The sequence below is a fragment of the Ziziphus jujuba genome, chromosome 9 (assembly GCF_031755915.1).
Source record: "Ziziphus jujuba cultivar Dongzao chromosome 9, ASM3175591v1".
NCBI lineage: Eukaryota > Viridiplantae > Streptophyta > Magnoliopsida > Rosales > Rhamnaceae > Ziziphus > Ziziphus jujuba.
The window spans coordinates 24259239-24275241 of record NC_083387.1 but is presented as its reverse complement, the minus strand read 5'-3'; the positions used below and the strand labels follow the sequence as shown (position 1 = coordinate 24275241).

At 30.4% G+C, this 16003-nt stretch overlaps 1 protein-coding gene and 1 long non-coding RNA gene across 5 annotated transcripts; both read right to left on the bottom strand.

Annotated features, from left to right (window-relative positions):
- Window positions 1-1964: 1964 nt before the first annotated feature.
- LOC112492913 (uncharacterized) lies at window positions 1965-8760 on the bottom strand. 2 transcript variants are annotated; one of them, XM_048480326.2, is made up of 6 exons: window positions 8454-8760; window positions 7946-8062; window positions 4101-4588; window positions 3787-4012; window positions 2720-3075; window positions 1965-2622 (listed from the first exon to the last, which is right to left on the bottom strand). In XM_048480326.2, the coding sequence occupies exons 5-6, from the start codon at window positions 3071-3073 to the stop codon at window positions 2110-2112; spliced, it is 867 nt and encodes a 288-aa protein (XP_048336283.2). In that variant the 5' UTR covers window positions 3074-3075; window positions 3787-4012; window positions 4101-4588; window positions 7946-8062; window positions 8454-8760; the 3' UTR covers window positions 1965-2109. The 2 variants fall into 2 exon arrangements, with proteins under 2 accessions (XP_048336283.2, XP_048336282.2); XM_048480325.2 differs by lacking the exons at window positions 3787-4012; window positions 4101-4588 and having other exon boundaries at window positions 8454-8758.
- Window positions 8761-10322: 1562 nt separating this feature from the next.
- On the bottom strand, window positions 10323-12825 carry LOC107427640 (uncharacterized). Of its 3 annotated transcripts, none has more exons than XR_001582300.4 (4): window positions 12068-12825; window positions 11538-11717; window positions 10884-11030; window positions 10323-10610 (listed from the first exon to the last, which is right to left on the bottom strand). It is a non-coding gene; the product is annotated as an uncharacterized LOC107427640 (long non-coding RNA). The 3 variants fall into 3 exon arrangements; XR_003057240.3 differs by having other exon boundaries at window positions 11598-11717; window positions 12068-12725; XR_003057241.3 differs by lacking the exon at window positions 10884-11030 and having other exon boundaries at window positions 11598-11717; window positions 12068-12414.
- Window positions 12826-16003: the final 3178 nt, after the last annotated feature.

Sequence of the window (16003 nt, the reverse complement as noted above, 5' to 3'; positions counted from 1 at the left end):
ATTTTCAGCAAATGGGACGTAACCAGGTGACATAATTGGTTGAAAAATTATTTGAAAGTCGTTTTTAAGCACTATAATAATATGTATGTGTAGAAAATAATGGACCGTACCATTGGATTCTTCTGAATGATTGAAAATCCAAGTATAAAGTGAGCCCAACTACTAGACCTTTGGAAATGTACAAAGGCTCTTTTTTTTTTTTTTTTCACAAATTATTTTTGCTTTTCCTCAATACATTTCATATAAAATTCCTCAAATACATTTTTTATTTAATATTTTGTAGATTTTAGCTAAATAATATTAAATTGTTTAATACACATTAATCAAATAACATTAAAATTGTTAGTATATAGATATGTTTAGATAACGAAAAATAAACATACTTTTCACCTTTAATAAATAAATTTTCATTTTTACAACAAAAATATGTAACCGTAATTTATTCATTCATATATAATATAATTTATAAACATGAATTATTTAATTATTTTAAATATAGTTTTATTTTTTTTGTAATTTTTTAATAAATGTTTTTAAGGTTTGAATATTTTGTTGATTAAAAATTCTTCATCAAATATAAATATATATAAAACATTTTAATGGAATTTATGAATACATTATACTTTATTTAGATAGATTAAATATTTTTATTTTTACCATAAAAAATTCAGTTTTTGATATTAAAAAGATGTTTGGTTATGTTAATATGTATCAAATAATATTAATATTATTCGATTGATGCGTGTTGAACAATTTAATTTTGCCCAATTAAAGTCTACTAGACATCTGATGAGGGAAAATAATTGAAAAATATTATATAAAATGCAGTGAAAGAAGCTAAAACAACCGCTTTTTTTCTTCTTTTTTTTTTTTAAATATGTAAGGCTTTTTATTAGTGGACCTCTATTTGTAATTGTCCTCTTAGGGGGCGTTTGGTACGTAGGATAGATCCGGATCGGACAGGATAGGTTCGGATCGGACAGAATCGAATAATGCAGTACTGTGTTTGGTATAGTTCTAGACTGAATGTTGAACTAGTTGTCCCATGTTTAGTACAGGATCGGACTGGATTGGATTATTTTATAATTATAGTTTTTATTTTGTTAAATATGAAAAGATTTAAAATTATATTTATATTTACAAAAAAATTAAATATTATATTTAATTAAAGTTTTATTATTACTTATATTTAATATTTTTTATATAGATATTTATATGTTCAATTAACTAATAATAAAAATAATTTAATGATATTTATAATACATTTGTAATTTTTTTTTTAACACCCATAAACTACTTAAAATATTGTTTTCAAAACCAATTAAAATAAAATTACTAATCATGAATAACAATTAAATACAAATAAAAAAAATTGACATAATATTTAATTAAGAACTTGTTGATAGCATAAAAATATCCATCTTCAATTCATACATATAGATATATAGATATATAAATACATGTCACATGTAGTTGCACTTTTAACAAGTATGGCATCCGTATATTTATATTGGATTTTACAAGGATAATCTAATTATATAAGAAATAAGCAAATAAACCCATTGATAGTAAACCAAATAAACAACCTAATACAAAACCATTACCCCACTCGTTGTGAAATTGAGCACGTGTATGTACGGTGGTGGTATTTTGTATTGGATTTGCTTCATTACGATTCCTCATTGTTTGTTCTACAAACTCAACATATGCAATTTCAGGTTCTTCAATTGTATTATAAGCTTGATATAAATTATTTGTAAATCCGTGCACTTGTTGATGACATTCAGACTAAGAATTATATATCCCTGGTTGTCTACCTTTAAACACAATATAAACCCTTCTCTTTGCCATTCAATATTCCTGCATATACTAATAAATGACAATATAATATAGTAATATTATTAAACAAAATAACAACTAACCAAATCAATAAAGTGCATATTAATATTCTAAAACATAACACATAATAATAAAATTATCCGTACATGCATAATTAGAAACTAACATTCAATACGTTACAATATATGCCCATAAGTTTCAATTCCAAATGTTCATAGTTGTCATCCTCTCATACATATCCATAAATATATAATCCACAACAATACTAATTTAGTTATCCAAAAATCCACAAGCAAATTCAATCTTCTGCGCATCGGTTTTAATAATCTTGAAAACCTCAACGTTCGATGGATCCAATCTCATTGCCTTAGAGATTTTGAGATTGTCAGTAATAGGGAATCCTAACCTGTCAAGCTCCATAGCTAAGTATTGTGGATAGTTGATATCAGACTTCTCCAACTTGTCTAACTGTGTAGCCAATTTATCAATAAACTTATCTGCTATATTGTTTAACCCGCTAACGATGTCAACATCCTTCGATTTAGCTTTCCTCTTACCTCTTAATTGGGATTGTGTGGGCAGTTGACTATGTGTTTGATTCATAGACATTGGAGAACCCACATCATCAAATTGGTCATTGTCAGGCTCCATATTTATATCATTAACTAAACCAATTGGAGTTTGTGCTCCATGTCCTGTTGCCTGATCCTTCCCAAAAATATTAGCAAGCCTCTCATATATCGGAAAAGGTTTATCTCTCCAACTTTTTGCACTTGGATTACTCTAAAATAAAAAAAGCCATCATTTAGTAAAAACATTATATATTTAAGATAAGAAACACAAAATTCAATAAAGGTATTTTTCCTAACAAATTCAAAACCTGCACATATGCTTTCCAAGCATCGTCACTGTCAACCTCCACACATTTAAGAGTGTCATTCCATCCAAATCTACTTTTGTTCAGCATGTCGTATATGATACCATATTGCTTCTTCCACTTTTTTAGCTTCGATTCAATATGTGGAGTTGCTCGCAATCCTGAGTTAGGACACATTTCAGCCAGTTGCCGCTCAATCATATTAAGTGTACCAGGTTTAAATGCTCCCGTGTCACAACGTTGCCCACTAGCTACAGCTTCATCTAAAAGAACCAGCAAAGCTTCTTCCTCACCTCTACTCCATGTACGCCTAGATTCACCCCCCCTATTATCGTTACTGCTACCTCCAGCTTCCATTGCTATTCAAGTAAACATTTCATGATTCCAACATTATCAAAACAAGATGCAAACAAAATAACAATAAATCTTAAATGTTGCACTTAATATAATATAAGTTTGTCTTCATACATATTATCTAAAAGATTTAACAAACAATATTAAACAAGCAGTTAGAGCATAATTTTTTACATAACCATCAACTAGTAATCATGATGACCTCTCCATTCACCAAACATTTGCTTAGCTAACTCATCTCTCCAATTCGTCCATCGATCCTAGGAAGCAATTGATCCTATAATGTCCTCCTCTTCATTAATGTCCACATTTTCCATCCTATCATATTCAACTTTTCCAGGATCGAGTGTCATTTCTCTTCTAATCAGATTATGTATCAGACAACATGCAGTAATGGTTTTGATTTGTGTTGCAATTGGGTAGAAAGATGGACTTCTTAAAATTGCCCATCGCATTTTAAGAACCCCAAAGCATCTTTCTATGATATTCCTAGCTGATGCATGCTTCATGTTGAAATACTCTTGATAATTTATGGGTGCACAACCATCTCTCCATTCGGAAAGGTGATATCTTGTTCCCCTATATGGTGCAAGAAATCATTCACCATTTGTGTAACCAGCATCCACTAAGTAATAACAACCTAACACAGAAAAATATCTCCTCTTAGTTTATGCAATGTTAATCCACTCGATGAAATATTTAAGGATTGGTCTTACCGGTTGGTACTTTTATTCCATTTGGCCTACTTATTGCATCTCAAAGTACTCTGGAATCTGAAGCGGAGCCTTCCCAACCCGGTAATACAAATATAAATTCCATATTCGGGTTACATACACCTAAGACATTTGTTGCTATCTCACCCTTTCTTGTTCGATATCTTGGCTTAGCGATTTCAGGTACTTTCACCTTAATATAAGTTCCATCTAATGCTCCCAAACAATTCTACGACACAAACAATTTTACTAACGTCAGATAATGCTACAAGTCATCTAACTATAAAATTAATAACCAAACTAGTCCACATACGTACCTTAAACATTTTCCATCTATCATCCGAGCAATTATCCGACACAGGTTCAGGATGCCTCAACAAAATGGAATGTAAGCGCAAAACCCCATTCAATACTGAATTGAAATATCTACTAATTGTCTCCCCTGATCTATAGAATCGACTGATAATTGTACGGTTTTTTGTATGATGAGCAATTATGTGCAAAAATATGCACACTTGCTCTTCCAATGTAACAGTACCATCTCTTTTCACATATCCATCCTGGCGTAATAATCGACATAAAATAACAAATATTCTCCTATCCATCCTCAATTGACTAATACAAGTGACATCATTGTCCCACAAACTATCTATAAAAGATGTACGCAATTCGGTATTCCTAGTTATTCTATTCCTAACACCTCTTTCATTTCTCCTTTGCCACGCTACATACATGTACATAAAGAAGATAAACATAAAGCCCCAACAAATAGATTGAATCACAACTAATTTTCTTCCATCCATCTCTACAAAAAGAAAAAAAACAACAAATAAAAAAAATTATAAGAAATACAATAAATTGAGCTGCTATTGCCAATACAATTGAATATTTACAGCAAACAAAAATCTTCCATAAATAATATATTTATATATTAGCATTCACAATAAACATTATATATATTTGGAAAGTCAAAATAAAAGGTGGATTTAAGTTTTTTTAAACTCTTCAAACTCAATATATATATATATATATATATCATCAAATTTTTTTTTTATTATTAATGATGGAGCCAAATGAATAATTGTATCCTTAAAATATATTAGTTATGGTTGAAGGATGGTCATAGATTTAAAACCGACACATATACTGTGATTATAGTTTTTTTTTTAATTTTTTAATTTTAATTTTTTTTTTTAAGATAACAAGCTGAAGTTTAGCTTTAAATGCTGGTCAATTTCTGTGAGTATTAGTTTTTTTTTTCTTTTTTTTTTTCTTATTCCTATATATAACATTTTGTTTGGCATAAAAGAAAAGGCGTTATTTTGTTTTATTTTGCTTTTCAGATGATGATATTTTAATTACTGTCCTTCAAATTTTAGAAAATTATTGATGCTTGTGCATTGGTTTCGAACTTTCAATTCCTCTCCTGCTGTTTTCCAGCATGCTGAGATTAGCCTGAAACTAATGGAAATCTGTGTAATCTTGTTATTTTCTTATATTTTTATTCCTTCTTTAAACTCTTTTTTCCAAAAAGATTATGCTTTTTTATGATCGTGAATGTCATTATTTTTCATTTGCAGCCCGGTATGCAATTTCAGTTTGATTAGTGGCACAAAAAAAAAAAATGAATGGAGAAGATAGACAAATGGAAGTGCATTACATAGACACGGGGTTTCCATACACCGCTACTGAAAGCTTCATGGACTTCTTTGAAGGCCTTACACATGTCCCTTTGAGCTATGCTAATGCCGGACCATTTCAAGATCAGGTACTTCTGATTGGGATTTCAACTTGTATTTTTTTATTTATATTGAGAATATGCCTTTTTTCCTTAACCAAATAAATAAATAAATTTGATGTCTGTACGTGTGATGACATGTCAAATAGTTTTCATGCTTTCAGCAGTGATGGATCAGATAACCATGATGTTAAGCTAATAAACTGGTATGTATTCACTCTATTCTCGCGTGCCCAATTCAGTCATTGAAGTGTTAAAACCCACCACCAAACAAACCAATTATTTGCTAGCCTGCAAAGCCTGTGCACATCACCGGCCCATAATTCACACAACTTTCAGACAGCAGCTAGCCGGCCCATAATCTGTCAGTCTCAATTGCTTAAGACTTCTAATTAGGCTTTGGATCTGGCGCTCAAAAATGACTGCTTTTATTATCAGTATCAGACTATTAGGAATAATTCACTAAAAAAAAGTCAAGACTATCAGGAATAATCATATTACCATTGAATAATTTACACTCCATCTGGTTCAGTTCCTTATACCATTATACTAAAAAAAATTTTGTTGCTATCTAACTAGGTAAAACATGGTCTATGTTTCCATATTTAATATACAACATGAAGGAAATTTTGCAGAACAGCAATTACTCCGTGTCAGCTTATAAATAAGTCTGTTGGCTTAAACACTTCCTCATTAGTAGCTCCAACATCTTCTGCCTACACCTACATCCTACTCATAGGTTTTCCTTTCAGAAATTTCAACCATTTGTTAAAATCACCAGCAAACTACTGAAAATACAGGCTGGTTAAAACAAAGAGAAAGAGAAATGCTGTCCTAATTATTGTTTTAGCTGAAAATGATTAAGGCTCTGTTTTGTTTCTTCTTTAACGATTTCAATAGCTTTTGGCTACCATTGGTACCACTTTTGCTTGTACTGGCTTCTTGAGAGAACCTATTCATCAAAAGTCTAAGCCATATGCTCCATTATTTCCCTATGACTCTTCTTCATAATCTAAACTCCCAAATTTTCCAAACTTTTTTGAGTTTCTTGCAAGAAATTTTTTATCTATCTGGAAGTGATCCTTCATTGGAATGAGTCTACCTGGTATTGCTTTTCTTTTGTACTAAAAGGAGTAACTCTATGAAGGAATGTAAAATGAGGACAAATATGTATTCTTTAAGAGCACAAGATAGAATATAGAAGAGGATATCATGTCAAGGGCAAAAGCTGAACACATAACATTGGACTTGAAACATGAGAGAAAAAGACTGTGAAGCAACTTTGTAGAAACTAAATGACACGAAATATGCACAGACTTTTCCTTGTTGAAAAACCCTCATTAGCATAAAGCTTTCCGAGTTCTCTGTGAGAGCAAACTACGAAGTAAAATTTTCACACTTAGAGCTTACAATGAAGTTTTAACTCCTCATCAGTCACCTAACAGTCTCTTGTATATAAAGTCTGTCCAATAAGTGACAAAAATAGGCCTTAGACTTAAAGATTAATAAACTACCAAAACAGAAAAGGCATTACTAGGATCAGAACATAAGACTAGATGGACAAATAGACTTTGATTCTACTTCTAGGTTATCATTAACCTCAAAAGATTAAGTTATCAAAAACTGGGTCTAACCATTTATATCAAGCAACAGAAGCTCACCATAAAATTATGTATTTACTTCTTTAAATTACATATTTTGTAACAAAGAACATGGAATTAGTTTCATAAGACATCTTCAATTGGTTTTGAAAATATTAGGTTGAATCATTATGATAATGTGCAGTAAATAGTGTCGTTTACTTTGAAATCATATTAATGACCCTCAATTATATGCATATAATGCTTTAATTCGTTACAATACTTTGAACTAATTGATAAGCAATCCAAGTTATATGATTGGATTCTATAGTATTCTTTCAGAATTAATGAGGTTGAACTCTGACTAAGCAATTACCTACTTTTGTCTTTTGAAATTCACTACCCCAGGTTTTATAAGGTGGCAGTAAACGAAAATGTACTCTGGTTTCAGGTTGGCTCCCTCAGGCCACTCTTGTTTTCCAAATGATTTTTACGTATCATTAAAATCAAGTAAAGATGGCATAACTATTTTATGCATGGGAAAATGGTCACTAACTAGCAAGCAATAAGGATATAGTTCCTGGCCTTTTAAATAAGTATGTCGAACTGAGACCAATTCCCTCTGAAGTCAAGTTCAAACACTGTGTTTCACTGTGCTAAAGCTGTATTTTTTTTTTCTTTAAGAAAATTGTGCTAGCTTTTTATAGCAAGGTGGCTTTTGACATAACCGACATAAGAGATATCCATTGGCATGGTAAAGAAGGTATACATGAATCTGATGCGAAGAATACCATCACACACACACACACACACACACACACACACACACACACACAAAAAGTACCTTGACTAGGGCTTCTTCAACAATGGAGATAGAGTTACTACTGGAGACTGAAGTAGTATATAATCTTCCTCAACTCAAAGCCTCCAACTCCAATGAATTCCACAATTTCTTCTTTCCCTATATCAATTTTACAAAAGCGTTTTTAGAAATCAAAGTTTCAGTGTTTTAACACACTTTATTGCTATTTTTCAGAAAAAGCTCAGATAAGCCCCGTTCTTGGTCCAAAAATGTTGCTGGTCTTAATGAAGTTCTGGATAAATTTGGAAAAAATAAAATAAAATCATTCCAAGACTACTAAAATTGATTATTCAGACACATATTTTATTTGATTAGGTGGGATACAAGAGAAATCCCTAAACAAATCAAACGGAGAAGAAGAAGCAGAGGAAAACGAAGAAGAAGAAGAAGAAGAAGAAGCAGAGATTATCGACGAAGAAGAAGAAGAAGTAAACTGACCAGATCAAATATGAAGAACACGAAAACAAACAGAGCAAAGAAGCAGACTCACTGAGGGTTTCAAACTGAAAAGAAGCGGCCAACGATCCGGCGAGATCTCGAACAGAGTCGGTGAACGGTCCGGCAGAAGCAACTTCGTGTGAGAGGATGAGAGGTTATTCATGAAAGCTTCGAAAAAGGGCAAGACAAAAGTGACTCGCGTGTTTTGGATTTTCCTTCCTAAACACCAAATTGGGACTATAACCTATCTGATCCTGGCCAGTCCCATGTAACAAACACCCCCTTAAGTCATAATTGCTTTTTCGTCATTCAGGATGAATGAGCGAAAATACTTTGTTGGAAAGCAGAGTAATAATAGCCTTGTCTTATCTCCAATATCATAATAATATTAATGGCTTGCCTTCATAATTTTTTTTTCTATTTTTCGTTTGATTTGTTCATATATTTTTGAGAGAGTAGTGATTTTCGAGCTATTTGATAGTTGAGTTTGTCTTTGTGATTTTTTTTTCCCAACTCTTTTTACTTATTATTCTTTTTTACATATATTAAATTGGGGGAGGGAGGATTTTATAATTCCATATCTCATCCGTTAAATTAGAAATCAATATCCGTTGTTATTATTAAACGAAGTTTATTCAATTCGTAAATTCTTCACTTCAATATTGAGGAGATTGTGATTTCAATATATCATATCTCTTGCCCTGCTTTAATTAGAATTACATTAATATTAAATAATAATATGCCTTTAATTTGGTAGATTTACTATTTTGCCCCTGGGTCCTACAGAGCTCATATACTAATTAATAAATTGCATCTTTTATCTCCTCTTAACTTTTTACTACTAACAAAAAGTCAATGTGGGGACAATTTAATAATAAAAACCAACTCTAATAAAAAAATTAAAAATCTATATAAAAATAAGTTTTCTACATAGTTTTCGAGTGTTAATTATTATTGTAAGTGATAATTCAAACTTGAGTAGGTAGCTATGTACTATTTTGTCAATTATTCATATTATCTTCGTATACCTTTCTTTTTTGAAAATATCTTCATATACCTTTCAAACAAATGTATATTATACATCTACATTTATTTATTTATTTATTATTATTATTATCAGTATTATTATTATTTTTTTTTAGAGGAACATATATATTAATTTGAATAGCTATAGTAATGCCACAAAGAAGAAACATACGCATATCACGTCACATTGGTAGAGATATTTGAACTTGAAGTGTCAGATTACAAAAGAAAGTGTTAGTGTGAGCTTTGTGACAGGTCACAAAGAAGAAACATACGCATATCACGTCACATCAGTTTTGTTTGAAGTAGGAAAACCAGCAGCCAAAAAAAAACTCTTTGGGTACGTTTAGTATGCAGGATAGATTCGGATCGGATTGGATTGGACAGGATAGATTTGGATTGGACAGGATTAGACAGAATAGAATAGCATAGTCCTATATTTGATATAGTTTTGGACTGAATAGTAGACTAGTTATTCCATGTTTGATATAGAATTGGATTGTATTGGACTATTTTATAATTTTTTTATTTTTTTAAAATGAAAAATTTTAAAATTCTATTTATAATTACAATAAAAAATAATATATTTAATTAATATTGTATATTTGTATATTTGTATTTACATATGCAATTTATTTTTTTATTATACCCACAAACTATATTAATTTATAATTTTAAAAATAAATAAAAATTAAATTATAACATAATATTTTATAAATAACAATTAATTAAAAATAAAGATAATTAATGATATTTTCTAATTGTAATTTTTTTTTACATTGTAATTAAATTGTAATTTTATTTTACACCCACAAATTACATTAATATATACTTTTCAAAACCAATTAAAATGAAATTATAATATGTTAAATCATAACTAACAATTAACTACAAATAAAAAAAGTTAATATTATATTTAATTAAGAACTTGTTGATAACATAGATTTCACATACTTGTCTGCATACATATGGATATATTGGATTTTACAAGGATAATTTTCTTATATAACAAATATGTAAATACACTCATTGATAGTAACTCAAATAAACAGCCTAATATAAAACCATTGCGGCACTCATTGTTCCAGTTAGCACATGTATGGGCGGTGAACTCTCGGAGATATCAAACTCTATATTCTTCTCGACTTCAATATCTCTTATCGCGGCACACTGAGACCCAATTCTGAATATTTTCAAAAGAAAACAGAGCACATATATTAGCATCGATGCACATAAGCAACATATCTGAAACAAAGATTTGATGAATTCAATAGATTATAGAGAAAGTCATTTAGAATGATAATCTATACAAGCAAACTAAACTGATATGAACTATGAAGTGGTAAAACTTGGGGACATGTTCTAATAAATGCGTGAGAATTAGTCACCTCACCAACACATTTAGATAAAGGTAAATTGAACAAAAGAAAACTTTAAAAAAAAAAATTCAACTTACACCGAAAGTAAAGATGGTCAAATATGCTTTCATTCCTCCTCATTAATGGGTCCTCCAAGAATGGCATGCATTTCATCATCGGGTTGGGTCCCATCCCTCTCATATCCAATTTTTTTTCTTTTCTTTTTTTTTCCTCAACCTTTTCAACTGAAGTATTGGTAAATGCTAACAAATTACAACCAAAACATATAGCTTTCCATACTATGATGAGCCGATTGCTAACAGTAAGAATTTATTTTTCAAAACTTTCTGCACTATTACTTCATATATATATAAGAATTAGAACTACAAATCCTAACATATTGTATCTTGAACACTGGATTAAATCATTGTTTTTAGGAGGTCTCTGCTTAGTTCTAAAGCTGCTAAGTATCTCAAATTTAACAAGAATAATATAGACTAAATATCTATTCCAAGCTTTTATTTAGCTTTCTTTGTAGACAAGAAGTTGGACTTAGAGAAAAAAGCATCATGAAAGTAAAAGATATAGGCCAATTAGCAACGCAACAAGCACACAAGAGTCAGACTGATGCTCTGCAATGGAAAACTTTTACTTATCAATATGAACTAACATAAAAAGGTCACTAATTTCAATGAATCATCATAATAACTTTTTATTCAAATATCAAACAATTATACCGAAAAGTTGCTTACAGATACTAAATACAAAACATTGGAGATATCAAACTCGTGGGTTTGCACAGCAAAGCATACCCTGAGCCAATGACCTTGAGCTCCTGGAATCAATACTGAGGTAAGAGGGTGAGCCGAGCATAAGATACCGCTGAGTGAAGGGGAAGCAGAGATTGAACACAACCCAACTGAGAAACAGACCTGAAATTTCAAATTAAAATGAAAGGTTGAATATTTTCCTGAGTTGAAAGAAACCCATTTAAGAAAAGGATCTAAATTACAAGTCCCAACCGTCCAAATTCCAAAAAGAAATAAATAAGCAAAAAATCCCGAGGGTTGGGTCCTTGCAAATCTGGTAGGGATTTAAGAAGTGATGGAAATTTGGGGTCCTTGCAAATTGAAGCCCTAAATTTTCCAGATCAAGTAAGATCGGCTTTCATTTCAAATAGAAGGAGAAAAAAGGTCACGAAATGGAAGGAAGAAGGAGAAGAAGGTCAAGAAACAGCTGGAATAGATACAGAGATGGAGGGTAGAGTAAGAACCATACTCACCGGCCGTGTTTGTTTCTCGGAGAGATATAGACCTTCGGCGAGAGAAACGATCGTTCACAGGGAAAGAGAGCTCCTTCGATTGTTGACACGATCCAAGGATCTGCTTTGGTGAGAGAACACCAGCGAGAGTGAGCTAAGCTTCATTTGAGTTTGGGACAAAAATGACCCAAGGGGGGAGACGGGTCAGATGAGTCCCGATCGATTGGGATTAAAATACTGTTTAGGATTAGTTGTCCCGATCTCAAATTGTAAAACCAAACATTAGACTGGGACACAATCCTATCCAATCCCCGCGAATCTCACTTACCAAACACACCCTTTTTGTGTTAAACTCGGCACACACACACACACACACACACATATATATATATATATTCTACCAGAAGAATGCAAACATTTTGTGTCCTTTATGCTGCAGAATATATGTCGGATAAATTTACCACACAAAAAAAATAAAATAAAATATGCCGGATAAACACTTAAATGTATGAAATTGAAGTTTGCGTGTATGATCGGGTCTGAGATAACTATGATATTATGCACATCCAAGTAGTTTCATAAGTGAATAATTAATCTGGTACTTGATTGCAGAGTTTGTGATATGGAAGGTAGAAATCAAGAGCAGCTATTGGAAGTCTGCTAATTAAAAACTAAACACAGCTTAATTGAAAGCTTCCCACCAGTACTTAATTAAGTGACTTATATGTGCACTTGAGCAAATAAACTGAATCCAACTTCAACAATATACCTATGCTTCTTTTCTGCAATAATTCTACGTTGTTTTGGAAAAGGAACAAAGGTTCTGAATTCACCTTCCTAATCTGTTTGTAGACATTTTAAATTTCAGTCTGGTACTCCTCTATGCCATTCTATTATGGAAGATAACAAATGTGATAAAAGCTTATTATTTTTTTTTTCAAATGGAAAAATCGTGTGAAATCATCAACAAAATAATGCATATAATAAGGGGAAATGTTTCCATGTGTTGTTTTCCAGGTTTGCGTGCTTCACAAGAAATAAAATAGTAGGCTTCCTTTATTGATATTTGAAAACTGGTTGCATAATTTTGGCACCATTTTTTTTTTCAACAAAAAAACAAGAAAAATCTGTATGACCTAATCTTTGGTGCAAAGTATTGAAATTTATTTGGTCTGGTTGATTACAGAAAATGCAGAATTGGATGAAGAACCAATTGCATCTGAATTAATTAACATTAATTAGAAAAATTGAAATCACCGTTATTCTATACATGTACAATTTTGACTTATTTAGAAGGCACTATTCCAGTGTGAACATTAATTAGACAGCTTGCTAGAACTTGGTATATAAAGTGGATTCACTTACAGACTTAACTAATTTCATAATAATTATGAACTGAAGGTATTAAATGTGGTGGTTGTTGTGGAACATTAATGCATCAAGATGGATTGGCATAGAACAGATTTTCCAGCAACAAAGATGCGCTGAGGTATTATGCAAATCAAAGGTAATTGAGGAATTATAATTTTATCGAGCTTTGATTCATAATATATTGCTCTGGTTTGATTCCAAGAATTGTAGAAACAGGCTCAAATTCTGAATCTAGCTAGACCGCCAAGAGCATATACAAGGAAATCAAAATCCACTTATCCTCAACTAATTAAAAAATTAAAGATATCTTCGTCAAAGTCGGACTATATATGTATAATATGGAACAATATTTTCCTCCACTTAATTCTGTTAGTTGTCACATTATTATTTATCAATATGTTTGTATTTATCCACATATATACTCTAAATATGGAATGATGAAAATTTTCTTTTATCACTTATCAGTTTTCTCGGATGATCAGGAAGAAATGGAAAGTAGAAAATTGGAAAGAACTGTTGATGAAAGGAGAATTCTACAGTGAATAGAAAATTAATGCTACGTTTGGTATTAAGAATACATATTTCTTTAAAAATAGGAATAGTTATTCATAGGATTAGAAAATGAAACAATGATTGATAATTCCTATTTATATATTTGGTAAAAATATTGACTTAAAATTAAAGTTTAGGTTTTAAATATTTTTTTTCCCAAAAAATTTAAATTTGGTAAAAATAATTAAAAATTAAAATTATATTTATTTATATATTTTTAGTATGTGATAATCAATTTAAATTTAAATATAATAAAGATATTTTAAAATTTATTCAAATTAAAATATAGAAATAGGGATTTTGAGGTTTTAATAAGGAATTGCTGTTCTCTTAAATGGAAACATATCTACTCCTATGGAATAGCTATTACCAAATTCAAAAATTTACCAAACATAGAAAAAACAAAATCTATGGAAAAAAAATTCTATTCCTATGTTTATTCCATAAACCAAACATACCATAAGGAATGGGAAAATTTGTCGTTAGTTTAATAATGTTATTTTGTTCAATTGGACAATATGAAGACATGAATGTATTTGAAATTAATATGATTGCCTCTACATGGATGTGTGTACCATATTAGTACCCCACACATGGTCATGTATGAATAATTTCTCGGTGGATGATAAGGTTTGATGCTCTCTCTTTTGCCAATTATCCATATAAACTTACTTTTTTTTTTTCCCAATCATATAAACTTACTTAAGGGAGCATATATCTTTTGGCTCAATTAACGGATTATTTTATTAGGGATAAAACTATATGGTTAAAGAAGACTACCTCCATGGATGCGAGATTGCTGGGATTATAATGTGTATTCATTTGCTAAGGAATTTGGTTATGGAGCGCCGGTTTGTTACATTCCTATCGTGGCATCAGCAATCACCGGTGACTTCGTGAAAGAAGCAGCCCTTCTTCCTTTCACATTTGTGTTTGGTCATACACAAATATACCATAATGGGAATAGCTATTAGTCTTAAAGCATCTTTAATGGGAATATAAATTGTGAAAATAAACATTCTAAATAAGTAATATACACATAAACCTTATTATTTATCATCATTGGTAATAATCGCCAATTTATATGGTAAACTTAATTGAAGCATTTAATAATATTATTTTTTATATTAAAAACCTAAATATGAATATTTTAATAGTAACCATTTAAATTGTCATCTAATATGCAAGTCTAGCTGATAATTGTTTATCAATGATGACAAATGGACATTTTTTTTATAGATAGTGTTTTAGAGACGTTACTTTCGAAAGGTAATATTTATAATGAATGTCAACTTTGATGTAGCTTAAACATTATCACAGTAAATATTTATTTTTAGGCATTATAAAGATTCCTAAATTCAATTTTTTCATAAAAATTAATTTTTCAGAAAAGAAAAAATATTTATAAAATATCTAATTAATTAATAGTTATAAATAGTTTTTTTATAAATGTTACCATTGAGGAAGAATTTTGAAATGAGTATATATTTATACCACTTAGATTTAGATAATATCAATTTATATATTATATTAAAACAATCATATTCAAAATTAGAAATGTTCTTAAATAACTTAAGTAGAATTTAAATAAGGAGAGGATCCACATCCTTTGATAATTCCCTAAATAGTCAAACAAATAAAATAGATACAAATTCTATTTTTTTTATTAGATCCTATTTGAAAATGACAAAATTTAGAAAGAAACTGATTATTACTAATTAAACAATCAAAGTGTCATTGGTTAGTACCGCAAGAGCGTCTTAATATTTCTTATTATTTGTATATATGCGAGTAAGTCCAAATCTTTCATGTTTTGGTCATGGACCTTGGGTGTGTTTGAAGTCAATGGTATTTTTTCTTTATTCTTTATTCGCTAACCATCTACAGTAGGCTTCTGTTTAGTTTCTTGTGAAATTCCATTTCTATCTGTTTGCAGTGGACTTTAAAGAACAATTACTAGAGCTGTTCCATGTCAATTGCAAATGGGGCCCATGATTTTGGTTTTGTTTTTTTGGTTAATAGCCCATGATTTTG

What these genes read in the sequence shown, in the direction of transcription:
- LOC112492913 (XM_048480326.2), bottom strand. Translation starts at nt 3,073, where the DNA reads ATGGAAGCTGGAGGTAGCAGTAACGATAATAGGGGGGGTGAATCTAGG. An exon ending in CTTGGAAAGCATATGTGCAG is followed by an intron (nt 2,623 to 2,719) that starts GTTTTGAATTTG and finishes TTTTTATTTTAG; the next exon opens with AGTAATCCAAGTGCAAAAAG.